This window comes from Salvelinus namaycush, chromosome 3, assembly GCF_016432855.1.
Source record: "Salvelinus namaycush isolate Seneca chromosome 3, SaNama_1.0, whole genome shotgun sequence".
NCBI lineage: Eukaryota > Metazoa > Chordata > Actinopteri > Salmoniformes > Salmonidae > Salvelinus > Salvelinus namaycush.
Window position 1 is genome coordinate 31,811,396 of NC_052309.1, and position 14,571 is coordinate 31,825,966.

The following is a 14,571-nucleotide window of genomic DNA, read 5'->3' on the forward strand; positions in this document are numbered from 1 at the left end:
CATTCTCACACTCCTTGCGCGCACGTACGCCTGCTGCTGAGGAGAGAGCGAGAGAGAGAAGAACAAACACTTTTGTAAATACAACCCATATTTATGTTTATTTGTTTTCCCTTTTGTACTATAACTATTTGCACATCATTATAACACTGTACATAGCCATAATATAACATTTGAAATTTGTTTTTTGTTTATCTATTTCACTTACTTTGGCAATGTAAACATATGTTTCCCATGACACTTGTTATTATTGTAAGCCTATTTATGAAATCAAAACCAGTTCTTTAAATATGCTAATTAGGTTCCAACTGTAATGCTGTGTTTGCCTTAATATAATAGCCTGCTCATATTTTCCCTATAAACAATGGCTTCTTACTTTTGATATTAAACTTAACCTTTATTTATCTAGACAACACCGGCCAAACCCAGACGACGCTGGGCCAATTGTGCGCCACCCTGTGGGACTCTCAATCATGGCCGGTTGTGATACAGCCTGGATTCGAACCGATGCACCACTCTGGAGCCCATAAATTGCATGTCAGTGTCGTAGCATGCTTCTCCTCCTTCGTATACACTACCGTTCAAAAGTTTGGGGTCACTTAGAAATGTCCTTGTTTTTGAGAGAAAAGCATTAAAATAACATCAAATTTATCAGAAATACAGTGTAGACATTGTTAATGTTGTATATGACTATTGTAGCTGGAAACGGCAGATTTTTTTATGGAATATCTATATCGTCGTACAGAGGACTATTATCAGCAACCATCACTCCTGTGTTCCAATGGCACGTTGTGTTAGCTAATCCAAGTTTATAATTTTAAAAGGCTAATTGATCATTAGAAAACCCTTTTGCAATTATATTAGCACAGCTGAAAACTGTTGTCCTGCTTAAACAAGCAATACAACTGGCCTTTAGACTAGTTGAGTATCTGGAGCATCAGCATTTGTGGATTAGATTACAGGCTCAAAATGGCCAGAAACAAATAACTTTCTTCTGAAACTCGTCAGTCTAATCTTGTTCTGAGAAATGAAGGCTATTCTATGTGAGAAATTGCCAAGAAACTGAAGATCTCGTACAATGCTGTGTACTACTCCCTTCACAGAACAGCGCAAACTGGTTCTAAACAGAATAGAAAGAGCAGTGGGAGGCCCCGGTGCAAAACTGAGCAAAAGGACAAGTACATTAGAGTGTCTAGTTTGAGAAACAGACGCCTCACAAGTCCTCAACTGGCAGCTTCATTAAATAGTACCCGCAAAACACCAGTCTCAATGTCAACAGTGAAGAGGCGACTGATGCATTTAGTGCTCTAATCTCTGACAACTGAACCGTGAGGTGGACAATTATTGTTTTAGGAAAGTACATTTAAAAAAATTAATTGCCGATAAAGTTTTGCATATGCTACACATCGAAATTGTGTTTTGTAATTTGTTATAGGCTGTTTAAGGATATGTAAATGTGGCTCATTTGGCCAACACCCCTCGTTTATTGATGGCACTGGCTGTGCCAGGTTGGATCTGAATGCATATGGATGTCCCGTATTAACCAGTTCCCATGCTTTTAAAATGAAGGTTCTGTTACGGAACTTTTCCTCAAACGTTCAATTCTGTTCCCTAAACCGGTTCCAACCCCTGGTTTGCCAGAGCTCCAGTTAGTTTGTGATCCTGCTCTCTGTTGGACAGTTCACATGAAAGTGAAGAGAAGAGAGAGCTCTGATGTCAGCCTCTGCCAACAAGACAAATCATCCTTTTCCTCCCCCTCTTTCCTTCCTCTCTTCCTCCTCCATCAGTCTCTCTCTTTCATCATACTGTACAGTGAGATTTACTTTGTGGAGGCACAATACACTGTGTTAAAAGCAGCAGTCATTTCTGCTCTATTGTGAGAGTGTAGAACAGCTCTGCAAGAGTCTGTGAGACTGAGGGAAGGAGGAGGAGGAGCAGAGAAGGAGGAGGAGGGCCGGTCTGTGTGTGTGTGTGTGTGTGTGTGTGGCCGTGGAAGCCACTCCCCCTCTGTGCTGATTCCAGCCGTCACTGGGCTAATGAAGCCCATACGGCTCTGCCTGCCAGCCAGTGTGTCACTGCAATGTCACCCATCTGAATGACACATACACACATACACGTACACACACTCAAGCAGCGGGACAGCCTGCCTCCACTCACTTTGCCTCAGGAAGAGCTGGAGAGAAGAGCGAGAGAGAGAAAGGAAGGAAGGAGGGAATATTATTTTTGTCCCCTGTATGTTTTTGTATCTCTACCGGTGTATCGGACTTAGACGTTGCTACTGTTAGATAGAGAGCTTCTCTGAGCAGAGCCGGCCTTCCCCGCTGCCAGGGTTCTTGGATTAGTCCGTCCCGGTGGGGAGAGCTGCCGACCGGACCAGCATGGGGAACCAGGCGGGAAGACTGGAGGAGTCCGAGTCAGGTCTGCTACCTTACCGTACCCTACTGTATCGTATGCCAGCTTAGCACTGTTTACTCACCACTCCAACAGCAATACTCATTCACTTCATCAGTCTATCTTTCTCCCCCTATCTAGTCTCTCCCCCACCACCCTGTCTCTCTGACTCTGTTGATTTGGGAGGCAAACAAAGCCATGCGTTGCCAAATAACCTAGTTATGAATCTGATCTCAGGCCGTGTCAGTAAATCCCATTTAAAAGATTAATTGTCAGACATATGGAGCTGTACCTAGACTTAGTGCCAGTGGCCCTGAGCATTGCCTGAAGCTTCATATGTGAGTGTACTTGATGGTTGGTACTGTAGGTTTACTCGGCCCTTCTTCTCTTGTTGCTCAAATGCTTCAAAGAAGGATATTAATTGACTAGTAGCGTGTTTGTTTGCATGTGTGTGTACATGTCTTGTGTATGTTTGTGTATGTGTGAGTGGTTCACGGTGTCTGGACATGAAAAGTGCTGAGTGTGTTTTATCTTCCAGCAGCTTCCTTTCTGTCAAAGGCAGGGAATCAGCCAGAGGAGATGGTATCGCTGTCCCATGTTCTCTCACTCTCACTCTCTCTCTCACTCTCTCTCTCTCTCCCCCTGTCCCTTTCCTTCTCCCTCTTTTCCCCCCTAAGGATAGACGGCTTAACACATTTCCACTTCAAAGTCTCTTTTAACTTCATTCAGCAGCCTTTAACGTCACATTAGTCAGAGAAACCACTGGTATCTCTCTCTCACTCTCATCTCTATTTTCTCTCTCATCAACAAATGGCCCTTTCAGGTTGTTTCCTACCTCTGTCCTATCCACGAACAGCATATCTGCGTTATCAGCTCCCGTCTGTGGGCTCAGTGGCTCCTAGTGTAAAGTAACTGATACAGAGGTGTGTGTGTGCCATTCATCTTTGTGTTTTTATTGTAGGAGTGTGTGTGGGAGCACCTCCGTATGTAGCCGGATCTCTTTCCACCTCAGCCAAAGGGGTCTGTTCAGTGTTCTAGTGTGGGCAGCTAGTGAAGTCTCTCTGTTGCTGTAGCTAAGCAGGCAATAGAGAAAAGCCAGGCAGCCAGTGAGGCCACAGCCCACACTACACAGTGTAGCGGTTATCAGCTAGTGAGTGTTAAGTCGTGTCATTTCGGAGCGGTAGTGTGTGTGGTGTGAGATAGCACGGCAGGCTCTGATTCAGAAGGCTTCAGTAGGGAGCTGCTGCATGCCAGCAGGAGGGATTAGACTCTTGGTTCCTGTCACACAAATGTCTCTACTCGACTGCTCGCGAATAGGTCACTCAAAAGAGGGAGAGCATTTAGTTCACACACAGAGACTCTGTATCATTGTTCAGATATCATGGAGGGCTTAGGTGTTTACATAGTTTTTGGGAGGATTTAGCTTCTAGCCAAGGCATAATGAATTATTTGAACTTTTCATAACAGATCTACATTACTGTAGATCTAAATTGGTCCCATTTGGGGTGAAGAACACTTCAGACATGACTCGTCTGTACTGAACACACACTGAGGTGAGGTGTCCTAATGTCACCTTCTCAGGGTGACTTGTCCTCTAGAACAGCTGGAAATAAACCCATCATCCCCGTGGCGTGATCCAGCTATGCTGTCACTTCCTGCTGTCTGTCTGACACAGTGTGTTCGTGTAACTGCGCGTGTGTGTGTTCCAGTTCATATGAAGCTAAACATCTGTCATCTGTCAAGTATTTTGATTACATTCGGTTCACACACACACACACACACACAGTCTGTTCAATCCCATAAAGCCCTGTATTATAATTTGATGAGCTCTACTATAATGTTAATCAATCATGCTATTGTTATTCTCATACCTCCACTGCCCCATCCAATCAAACAAGCCTCCATATAGTTAATGACAATTGATCATGAAATGGGCAGATTTTTCCTCATGTACTGTAGCCTAATCTCCTGATGTATAGAAGTCTGCAGAGGAGAGGATAAATTGATTCATGAGAGAGGGATTTGATCAAGGACACAGAGGATTTTAATCCATTTCTCATCAGGGCTGCTTCCTATACTGGTGTTTACTGACACCTAGGATAATGCAGTCCACATTAACACGATTGCTCCCAAATAAAGGCCTAGCAATAATCCTTATGATGTTTGCTCCTTGTGAGTCTATTCTAGGCCTGGTTAATGTAAAATCATTTTGTGACTTTGGTGTAAAAAGGGCATTATAAATACATTTAATTGATTGATTGTTTAGCCTCAATTTGGCAGGTAGACTGTGAGAGCCTCTGTCTGGCCAGCTGTGGTATGTCTCAGATAGTATCTGGTAGAGTAGAATAACACAGCTGTTATGTGTAAGGTACGGAAGCAGACGTCGGAAAAGGAGGGAGCTCTGATTAACACTGTCTGTGATTAACACTGTCTGTTATCTCTGAGTGGAAGGATGAGATGGTTTTAAGTCATCTGGCCAGTACAGTCTGCGATAGTAGCGATACTGCTGTTTGTTTCTAAACCACTACCAGTGTGATTCACTGTCTTGTTTTTGCATCTTGCATCTTGTCTGTATGCTGCACAAAAGACTTTCCTTATTAGAAGATTAAAAAATAACCTTTTCTAAAATGATATAAGCACCACCCTTCTTCTGACTGGGCGAGTCAGTTGTCCAGCGCTCTATTACACACTGGAAGAGTGGCCCAGTGCCCACACTCAGCAGATACTGTGATGATGACCTTATCAGTTAAATATTATGGCTTAACAGAACAGTGGGCCTATTTTCAGATCCGATTCCATGCAGTCCAGAGCTGTCTGGAAGCAGAATAAAAAACACGGCCCGTGGCGACTGGCAAGATGTTTGTCCAGTGAGGTGAGAGGGGGAGTCAGAGAGAGAGCGGGGAGAGAGAAAGAGAGAGGGAGGGCGAGACAGAGGTACAGGGAGGGTTGGAGCATTTCTCATGCTCAAAAAAGGAAAGTGAGCTTTCACGGTCTTGTGGGATCCTCGCCCATGCAGCATAGCCGGGATGTTTGGAGGTAATGGTAGTGCAGGAAAAGCTGTCAAAATGTTGAGAAAGCAGAGAAGCGTTTGATAGTACCAGGGTGTTTTTATGTGATACCAATGCAGTAATAACAGTGGTCACTGGAACAACATGACTGTTTGTAGTGTTTGCTCACTCTTGAGCATCAGCAGTGTCAGTGAAGGAGAGCGATAGGATAGGATAGTCTACTGCACACGGCGCTGGAGAGGCCCACAGGAAAAGATTCCTCAACCAAAACAACACTACATAACAAAGCTAATCAGACTTTTGTTTCTCAGGAATTGCAGTGTGTCTACAGAGAAAGTACATTTTTCATTGTTCTGATAAATGTCTGTTTCTGACCTGACACTTTCACATTAGTAGACTTATCACATTTACTGTAGTATGATCTTCAGTCATAATACGGTGTGTGTTTAAGCATGCGTGTGTGTTGGTGGGGTGGTATGCGAGGCGTGTACACGTGCCTGTGTCTGTGCACCTGTGCCAGTTGAGGCAGGAAACAGAGAGAGTTTCTGCTGAGAGAGGGAGAGAAAGAGTGTAACGTAGAGTTCAGTTTATGCAAAGCGATTACCTGCAGATGGGCGGCAACGTGCTGGTGAGTTCTCAGGCGAGGACTATCTGTGTCTCCCCATCAGCAAATTTCACACACCACACCTCCCTGACAGCTGGGCTGCTTTCATACATGCAAGGCAATCAAGCCATTGTCTCTCACATTCCTCATGTCACTGCAAGGGATGCGTCTTATTATGACATTTAGCCTATTGTACTGTCTGTACTGTCTGACTCACCCAGACTATTATAGGCCTGCCCTTTTCACACTATCGTGTCGAACCCAACCGTACAATGCTGGCTTGTAGTAACCATAGCAACTTTGGTAGATGTGTAATCAGTCCAGCGCAGCACAAAAGAGTCAGAGTGATCCACACTGAGATCCCAACACATCTCCCAGTACTTTCATTCCCAGCATTTCTTCTTTAGAACGTTCAAGATAAGCCTCTCGTACATAGATAAGACGCTCTGTCATGTTGACATCGATAACTGTCTGTGAGAAACAGGACGTTCCTCTTGACATCGAGATCGCTCTGCTGCTGAATCGTAGTGATATTGTCTAGATCCGTTGCACCTGGCAAATACTCTTCAAGAGTTAGCTGGGCAGAGTCAGACCATGACACGATGAGCATTAGCAAAACACACCAAAGAATGTGCAAAGAAAGACAAGGAATCTGCAGCATCAGCTCTATTTTGTTGCATAGAGATTCTTATTGGAGACAGACCAACATCAGGATTCAGGAAACAGACCAAGAAGAGGAGTCTCAGTGAGTTGCTGTACCCAGAGTACAGTAGCTAGAACCAGGTTAAAATACTATTCAAAATAATTTAAATATTTGATATGTGTTTGATTGACCCTCTAGTTTAATGGACCAATAAAACGGGAAAAGAGATACTTAGTCAGTTGCACAACTGAATGCAATCAACCGGAATGTTTCTTCCTCATTTAACCCAACCCCTCTGAATCAGAGATGTGCGGGGTTTGCTTTAATCGACATCATCGGCGACCGGGGAGCAGTTGTTGTTGACGGTTAACTGCCTTGATCAAGGGCAGAACGGCAGATTTTTCTACCTTGTTGGCTCGAGGATTCGAACCAGCGACCTTTCGGTTACTGGCCCAACACTCTTAACCGCTAGGCTGCAAACCCCACCCATCTGGCAAAAATAGTTTTTACAAATATAAAACTATAAAACAGAAATAAAGATTTTAAATAATATTTGAACCCAGGTCTGGAAGTAGCACTAATGAGGCTTTCCTGGTTCCCACCCAGTGGAGGCTCCTCAGAGGAGGAAGGGGAGGACCATCCTCCTCAGTGAATTTCATAAAAAATGACAATTGTAAAACATTTAAAAAGTTAGCCTTTTTAGATAAAACTATACTAAATATAATCGATGTAGGCTGTGTGTAGCGGTTTGGCTTGGAAAGGATTTTTCGCCTGGTCAAATACAGCTGATGTGTTGTGCATTGAAGTCCACACGCGAAGGGAAGAGGTGAGAGGAGGAGAGCGCATAGATGCGACAAGGAATACAAAGTGGCTGCTATGAAAGTTAACTGTGTTTACCCGTGCTCAGGGGTGTATTCATTCTGCCGATTCTGTTGAAAAACATTTCTTAAACGGAAGCAAATGGAATTAAACGGGGATAAACATACTTGAATTTGTGCTATAGAAACTCTTGTTTGCAACTGTTGGACTAATGATTACACCCTATATCAGCTATATGCAGGCTAGAGTGTGTAAGGCGGTATTAAATGTCACTGTCTTTCCATGTGTCACTGTCTGTGACCTCAAATTTGTCTCTCGACCTGTGTGCACCTACATTGTAAACTTTAATTCATAGGCTTGGTTGTAGAAACCTTATGATGGGTATAGGGAAACATTTTGTATAATGTAGTATCCTAAACCTAATCGCTGTTACATTGAACTGGGTGAATGGAATATGAATGAGATTCAACCAATATGCTGTAATAGAAATAAGGCCATGATCATGAAAAATAAAATGTGTCCTCCCTCATCTTAAACGGCACTGACCACCACTGTTTCCACCACAGCAGTTAGGAGCCAGTACTGTACTGTAAACAAAGGGCTGTTCTGTGTTTGCAAAGCAAGGTGTGTCCTGTTTAAATGTCCTGTTTGTGTGTGGTGAAACATGGGCCCATACCCAGTACACACTACACAGACATTAAAGCACTAACTGCAGAATGGCTATCTGTGAATAATTTTTAGAAGCATGGTCAGAACTTAGACATCAGAGTTACCGACTGCACTGTCTGCATGTAGCCTACACTCATTGACCCTCAAAGACAGATTTAGTTGGTTTTGCCATGTAAGCAGCATCCCAGTCTTTACAACAGTTTTTGTGTGTGAGGCATTTCAAACCAAACATCTCCTCAGAAGTTTGTGTATCTCTCAATGTCTAGTTATGGATTTCCTTCAGCTAGACTGTGAAGGATAATCCAATCCTTTCCTGTTTGTTCTCTCCATGGCTGTCTGCTCTGTCATCTCCAGCCACAGACCATATTTGTTTGTAGTCTCCCGGGACTGTTTTCATGAGTAGCTGGCCAGCGCATGCAATATTTGGTCCTGGGTTGTGGGTTCCGAGATTAATTTGTTTGCGATGTCCTCCTCAGCTGAGCCCAGCAGCCGTCAGCAGACCAGCCTGGTCACACCATCACAATCAGTTTTACTTTTCACAGTAAGCACACAGCAATGTCTCCTACTTGATTAAGTTGTTTGTCTCGTGGTAAACATTTCATTTCAGACACTGTCTGTTTGTGGCATATGGCGATATCCTTACTATTACTAGAAAATATAATTTGTTTGCCTTTTGGTTACTATGGAAAAGGGTGGGGAACGGAGGTGTCTTTTTCTCAATAATACCTTCTAAATCCTGCTTGTGGAAATCTCTCTCCCATTCTCAGATTAATCCTAAACCCACACATATAATACATTTCATCCTCTACAGGGATTGTTCCAGGAAAAATAATCTCAAATACTTAATCTTATCCTAAATCATGTAGGATGTGTATTTGGATCATGAGAGAAATGTAGAAGTCATGGAGAAAAGTTTATATTAGAAAATAGAAATAAAGAAAGGCTGATGTGTTGGATGTTGTACTCAGATATACTGAATGATAAAAAACATATAAAAATTATTCTAAACAAAGTTTTCAGAGCCTGCAAACATGTGAAATACCAAGATAAACATGACCAGCTTGAGCATCAAATTGAAAGGTTGAGATGTTTTGATTTGTCGATTGATGTTGAACCCGAACAAACCCATGACGAGTTGTCCTCTGGCTGTATCTTGGCTAATCAAGTCTTTCATTTATAAATGGTCATCTGATGTCAACCCCTTTGTTTTAGCAGATAGACGTTTTAGCTGTCGCTGTCTCCCTTTACCCTTTCTGGAGAAAATAACAAAATCTTTCAATCTCATGCGATGTGCTCATGTCTGTATCAAATTGATGCCTTTTGTAGAGAATGTACCTCAAAGCAGAGTTCCTCGGTAAAGGGGATGCTGTGGCTATATAATTAGCATGCACATTAGTTCAGTTTATACCCTCAAAAGGAACATCCTTCCTTCAGAATTGAATATAAATGTGTCTACTGTGGCTTGCCAACTCCCCAAGCAAAGCACATCATGCATTTTGTCTCAAAGTGCTATTTCCATGGCATTTCAACAGCTACAGTCCCTTCAGAAAGTATTCACACCTGTCACATGTGCTCCCTCTCCGGCCTCTAGGTCACCTGGCTGCTCGTTATGGTGCACACCTGTCACCATGGTTACGCACATAGTGATACTCACCTGGACTCCATCACCTCCTTGATTATCCTTATATACAGTGGGGCAAAAAAGTATTTAGTCAGCCACCAATTGTGCAAGTTCTCCCACTTAAAAAGATGAGAGAGGCCTGTAATTTTCATCATAGGTACACTTCAACTATGACAGACAAAATGAGAAAAAAAAATCCAGAAAATCACATTGTAGGATTTTTTATTAATTTATTTGCAAATGATGGTGGAAAATAAGTATTTGGTCACCTACAAACAAGCAAGATTTCTGGCTCTCACAGACCTGTAACTTCTTCTTTAAGAGGCTCCTCTGTCCTCCACTCGTTACCTGTATTAATGGCACCTGTTTGAACTTGTTATCAGTATAAAAGACACCTGTCCACAACCTCAAACAGTCACACTCCAAACTCCACTATGGCCAAGACCAAAGAGCTGTCAAAGGACACCAGAAACAAAATTGTAGACCTGCACCAGGCTGGGAAGACTGAATCTGCAATAGGTAAGCAGCTTGGTTTGAAGAAATCAACTGTGGGAGCAATTATTAGGAAATGGAAGACATACAAGACCACTGATAATCTCCCTCGATCTGGGGCTCCACGCAAGATCTCACCCCGTGGGGTCAAAATGATCACAAGAACCTAGTGAATGACCTGCAGAGAGCTGGGACCAAAGTAACAAAGCCTACCATCAGTAACACACTACGCCGCCAGGGACTCAAATCCTGCAGTGCCAGACGTGTCCCCCTGCTTAAGCCAGTACATGTCCAGGCCCGTCTGAAGTTTGCTAGAGAGCATTTGGATGATCCAGAAGATGATTGGGAGAATGTCATATGGTCAGATGAAACCAAAATAGAACTTTTTGGTAAAAACTCAACTCGTCGTGTTTGGAGGACAAAGAATGCTGAGTTGCATCCAAAGAACACCATACCTACTGTGAAGCATGGGGGTGGAAACATCATGCTTTGGGGCTGTTTTTCTGCAAAGGGACCAGGACGACTGATCGGTGTAAAGGAAAGAATGAATGGGGCCATGTATCGTGAGATTTTGAGTGAAAACCTCCTTCCATCAGCAAGGGCATTGAAGATGAAACGTGGCTGGGTCTTTCAGCATGACAATGATCCCAAACACACCGCCCGGGCAACGAAGGAGTGGCTTCGTAAGAAGCATTTCAAGGTCCTGGAGTGGCCTAGCCAGTCTCCAGATCTCAACCCCATAGAAAATCTTTGGAGGGAGTTGAAAGTCCGTGTTGCCCAGCAACAGCCCCAAAACATCACTACTCTAGAGGAGATCTGCATGGAGGAATGGGCCAAAATACCACCAACAGTGTGTGAAAAACCTTGTGAAGACTTACAGAAAACGTTTGACCTCTGTCATTGCCAACAAAGGGTATATAACAAAGTATTGAGATAAACTTTTGTTATTGACCAAATACTTATTTTCCACCATAATTTGCAAATAAATTCATAAAAAATCCTACAATGTGATTTTCTGGATTTTTTTTTCTCATTTTGTCTGTCATAGTTGAAGTGTACCTATGATGAAAATTACAGGCCTCTCTCGTCTTTTTAAGTGGGAGAACTTGCACAATTGGTGGCTGACTAAATACTTTTTTGCCCCACTGTATGTCACTCCCTTTGGTTTCTTCCCCAGTCGTCATTGTTTCTGTTTCATGTCTGTGCGTTGTTCGTGTTTCTTGTTTTGTATTATGTTTTGTTTATTGATTAAAACACTCACTCCCTGAACTTGCTTCCTGACTCTCAGCGCACATCGCTACAACACTTCTTTACTTTTTCCACATTTTGTTGTGTTACAGCATGTATTTAAAATTGATTACATTTAGATTTTGTGTCAATGATCCACACATAATACCCCATAATGTAAATGTGGAATTTTGTTTGTAGAACATTTTAGAAACGAAAAAATAAATAAAAGCTGAAACGTCTTGAATATTCAACCCTTTTGTTATGGCAAGTCTAAATAAGTTCAGGAGTAAATATGTACTTAACAAATTGCATAATAAGTTGCATGGGCTTATTCTGTGTTCAATAATAGTGGTTAATGTGATTTTTGAATGACTACCCCATCCCTGTACCCCACACATACAATTATTTGTACGGTCCCTCATTTGAGTAGTGCATTTCAAGCACTGATTTAACCACATAGACCAGGGAGGTTTTTCGATGCCTTGCAAAGAAGGGCACCGATTGGTAGATAAAAAAAGGAAATGCTGAATATCCCTTTGAGCATGGTGAAGTTATTAATTGGGCTTTGGATGGTATATAAATACACCCAGTCACGACAAAGATACAGGCTTCCTTCCTAACTCAGTTGCCAGAGAGGAAGAAAACTGCACAGTGATTTCACCATGAAAAGAAGGAAGCCTATACAGAAATTAAAATATTTCCAAACATGCATCCAGTTTGCAACAAGGCACCACTGCAAAAGTAATACTGCAAAAAATGGGGCAAAGAGATGAACTTTCGGTCCTGAATAGAAAGCGTTATGTTTAGGGCAAATCCAACAGCACACATCACTGACTACCACTCTTCATATTTTCAAGCACGGTGGTGGCTGCATCACGTTATTGGTATGCTTGTGATCAGCAAGGACTAGGGAGTTTTCTTTAATATAAATACATGGAATACAGCTGTAAGCACAGGCAAAATCCTAGAGGAAAACCTGGTACAGTCTGCTTTCCAACAGATTTTTATTTATAAAAAAAATAATAAAAAAATAAATAAAATCACATTTATTTAACCAGGTAGGCTAGTTGAGAACAAGTTCTCATTTACAATTGCGACCTGGCCAAGATAAAGCAAAGCAGTGTGACACAGACAACAACACAGAGTTACACATGGAGTAAACAATAAACAAGCCAATAACACAATAAACAAGTCAATGACACAGTAGGAAAAAAGGCATGAGGAGGTAGGCAATAAATAGGCCATAGGAGCGAATAATTACAATTTAGCAGATTAACACTGGAGTGATAAATGAGCAGATGATGATGTGCAAGTAGAGATACTGAGATTCTGGGGGACAAATTCACCTTTCAGCAGGACCACAACTTAAAATACAAGGCCAAATCTACACTGGAGTTGCTTACCAAGACGACATTGAATGTTCCTGTGCACTTTTGGCTTAAAATCAGCTTGAAAGTCTATGGCAAGACTTGAAAATGGCTGACTAGCAACAATCAACAATCAACTTGACAGAGCTTGAATCATTTTTAAAGAATAATGGGCAAATATTGTACAATTCAAGTGTGCAAAACTCTTAGACTTACCCAAAAAGACTCCCATCTGTAATTGCCGCCAAAGGTGCTTGTACAGTGTTGACTCAGGGGTGTGAATACTTATGTAAATTAGATTTCTGTATTTCATTTTAAATAAATGTACAAACATTTCTAAAAACATGTTTCCACTTAAGGAATATTGTGTGTAGATGGGTGAGAAGGGAAAAAAAGTAATCCATTTTGAATTCAGGCTGTAACACAACACAAAGTGCAATAAGAAGGGGTATGAATACTTTCTGAAGGCACTGTATAGTGCAGACTTGCAGGTGTTGCTGTTCTAAAAAAAGAGAGTCCACTTCTCAGCAGTATTTGATGAATGATATGCCACTTGCTGACATTAGAGTCACTCACTACCCATAATCACTTGGACACAGGAATACATGAGTATGGGATATTTTACTTCTGCTTACAGTAGAGGTTGTTGTGAATACTAGCCCTGGGCTCTACTCCTCTACTCCTTCCCTGCTGCCTTTCTGCTCTTGGTGTTTCAAATTATTTTGGTTCCGGCACAGCAACACCAGCAATTCCCCATCTCTGTGTAATCAAGTAGTGTTTTTTCTGTATGGTGTGTGTACAGTATATTTCCGAACCATCACAAGTCAAAATGTAACCCTCTGTAAGTGAGTCAGCTTTTTGATCCCATACATGCGGTAACTCTACTTCTTTCACTCCACTGAGTGATTTACAGTCTCTATTTAGCCCAGCCAAAGCCCATCCATTCTGCTCTCTCTCTCTCTCTCCCTCTTTATTTATTTATTTATTTATATGCAGGATTATTGGCCAGCCCCAGCAGGGAAAATATCACCTCAGCCAATGTGGTGACAGATTCCATCCACTCTCTGTCTCTCCACACCGACCCTACTACTTATCCTTCACAGCCAGGCATGCCAAACTCACTCTTTACCTCCATTCTTTCTCCAAGTTAGTTCACATTAATATTTTCAGATTGGTCAACAGAATTTTAAAGCAACCCTTAAACTCTTTAAAAAGCCTCTAATTCCTTCCCTTTACTCAACTCAAACATGTTGTTGATACAGTGTGCCACGTTGATTGTGCATGACATACGGCATGGACTTTGTACCAAAGCTTATACTGTATGTACTCCACATATTATGCAACTACTATAGGATGGATATCTATACTTCCAATGACCATCTATGCGGCCTCGATTTTACATTTGCGCCTTCTGTTCTCGGTCGTTTGGTTTTTATGCAAATTCTTGGATTGAGATGTGCAATCATGCTGAAGTAGACGATTGGAGAGCATGTTATCTGAGCCCCCTGGATATAATTATGGCTTCAAATCTATGGTGGGGACTGGGGAGATTATGGTACTATGGTAATAATCCCATAGACATGATGGCAGCATGTATGATCTGCAGGAATAAAGATATAAAGATAGAATCACAAAGAACAAGGGAAGCGTTTGTTGGGTTTGAGTATCTGTGGATCTGCAGATACTGGACGTTTCCCAAGTGCAGATAATATATCCAGTCAAATCCCCAA

The 14,571-nt window shown here is 42.1% G+C and overlaps 1 protein-coding gene across 1 annotated transcript in view; it reads left to right on the forward strand.

Annotated features, from left to right (window-relative positions):
• The first annotated feature begins 2,085 nt into the window (after positions 1 to 2,085).
• specc1 (sperm antigen with calponin homology and coiled-coil domains 1) overlaps positions 2,086 to 14,571 on the forward strand; it is a 98,454-nt gene continuing 85,968 nt past the window's right edge. Inside the window, exon 1 of the mRNA XM_038975597.1 lies at positions 2,086 to 2,415. Coding sequence (XP_038831525.1) covers positions 2,376 to 2,415 — 40 coding nt within the window. The 5' untranslated portion in view covers positions 2,086 to 2,375. The remainder of the gene's footprint in view (positions 2,416 to 14,571) is intronic.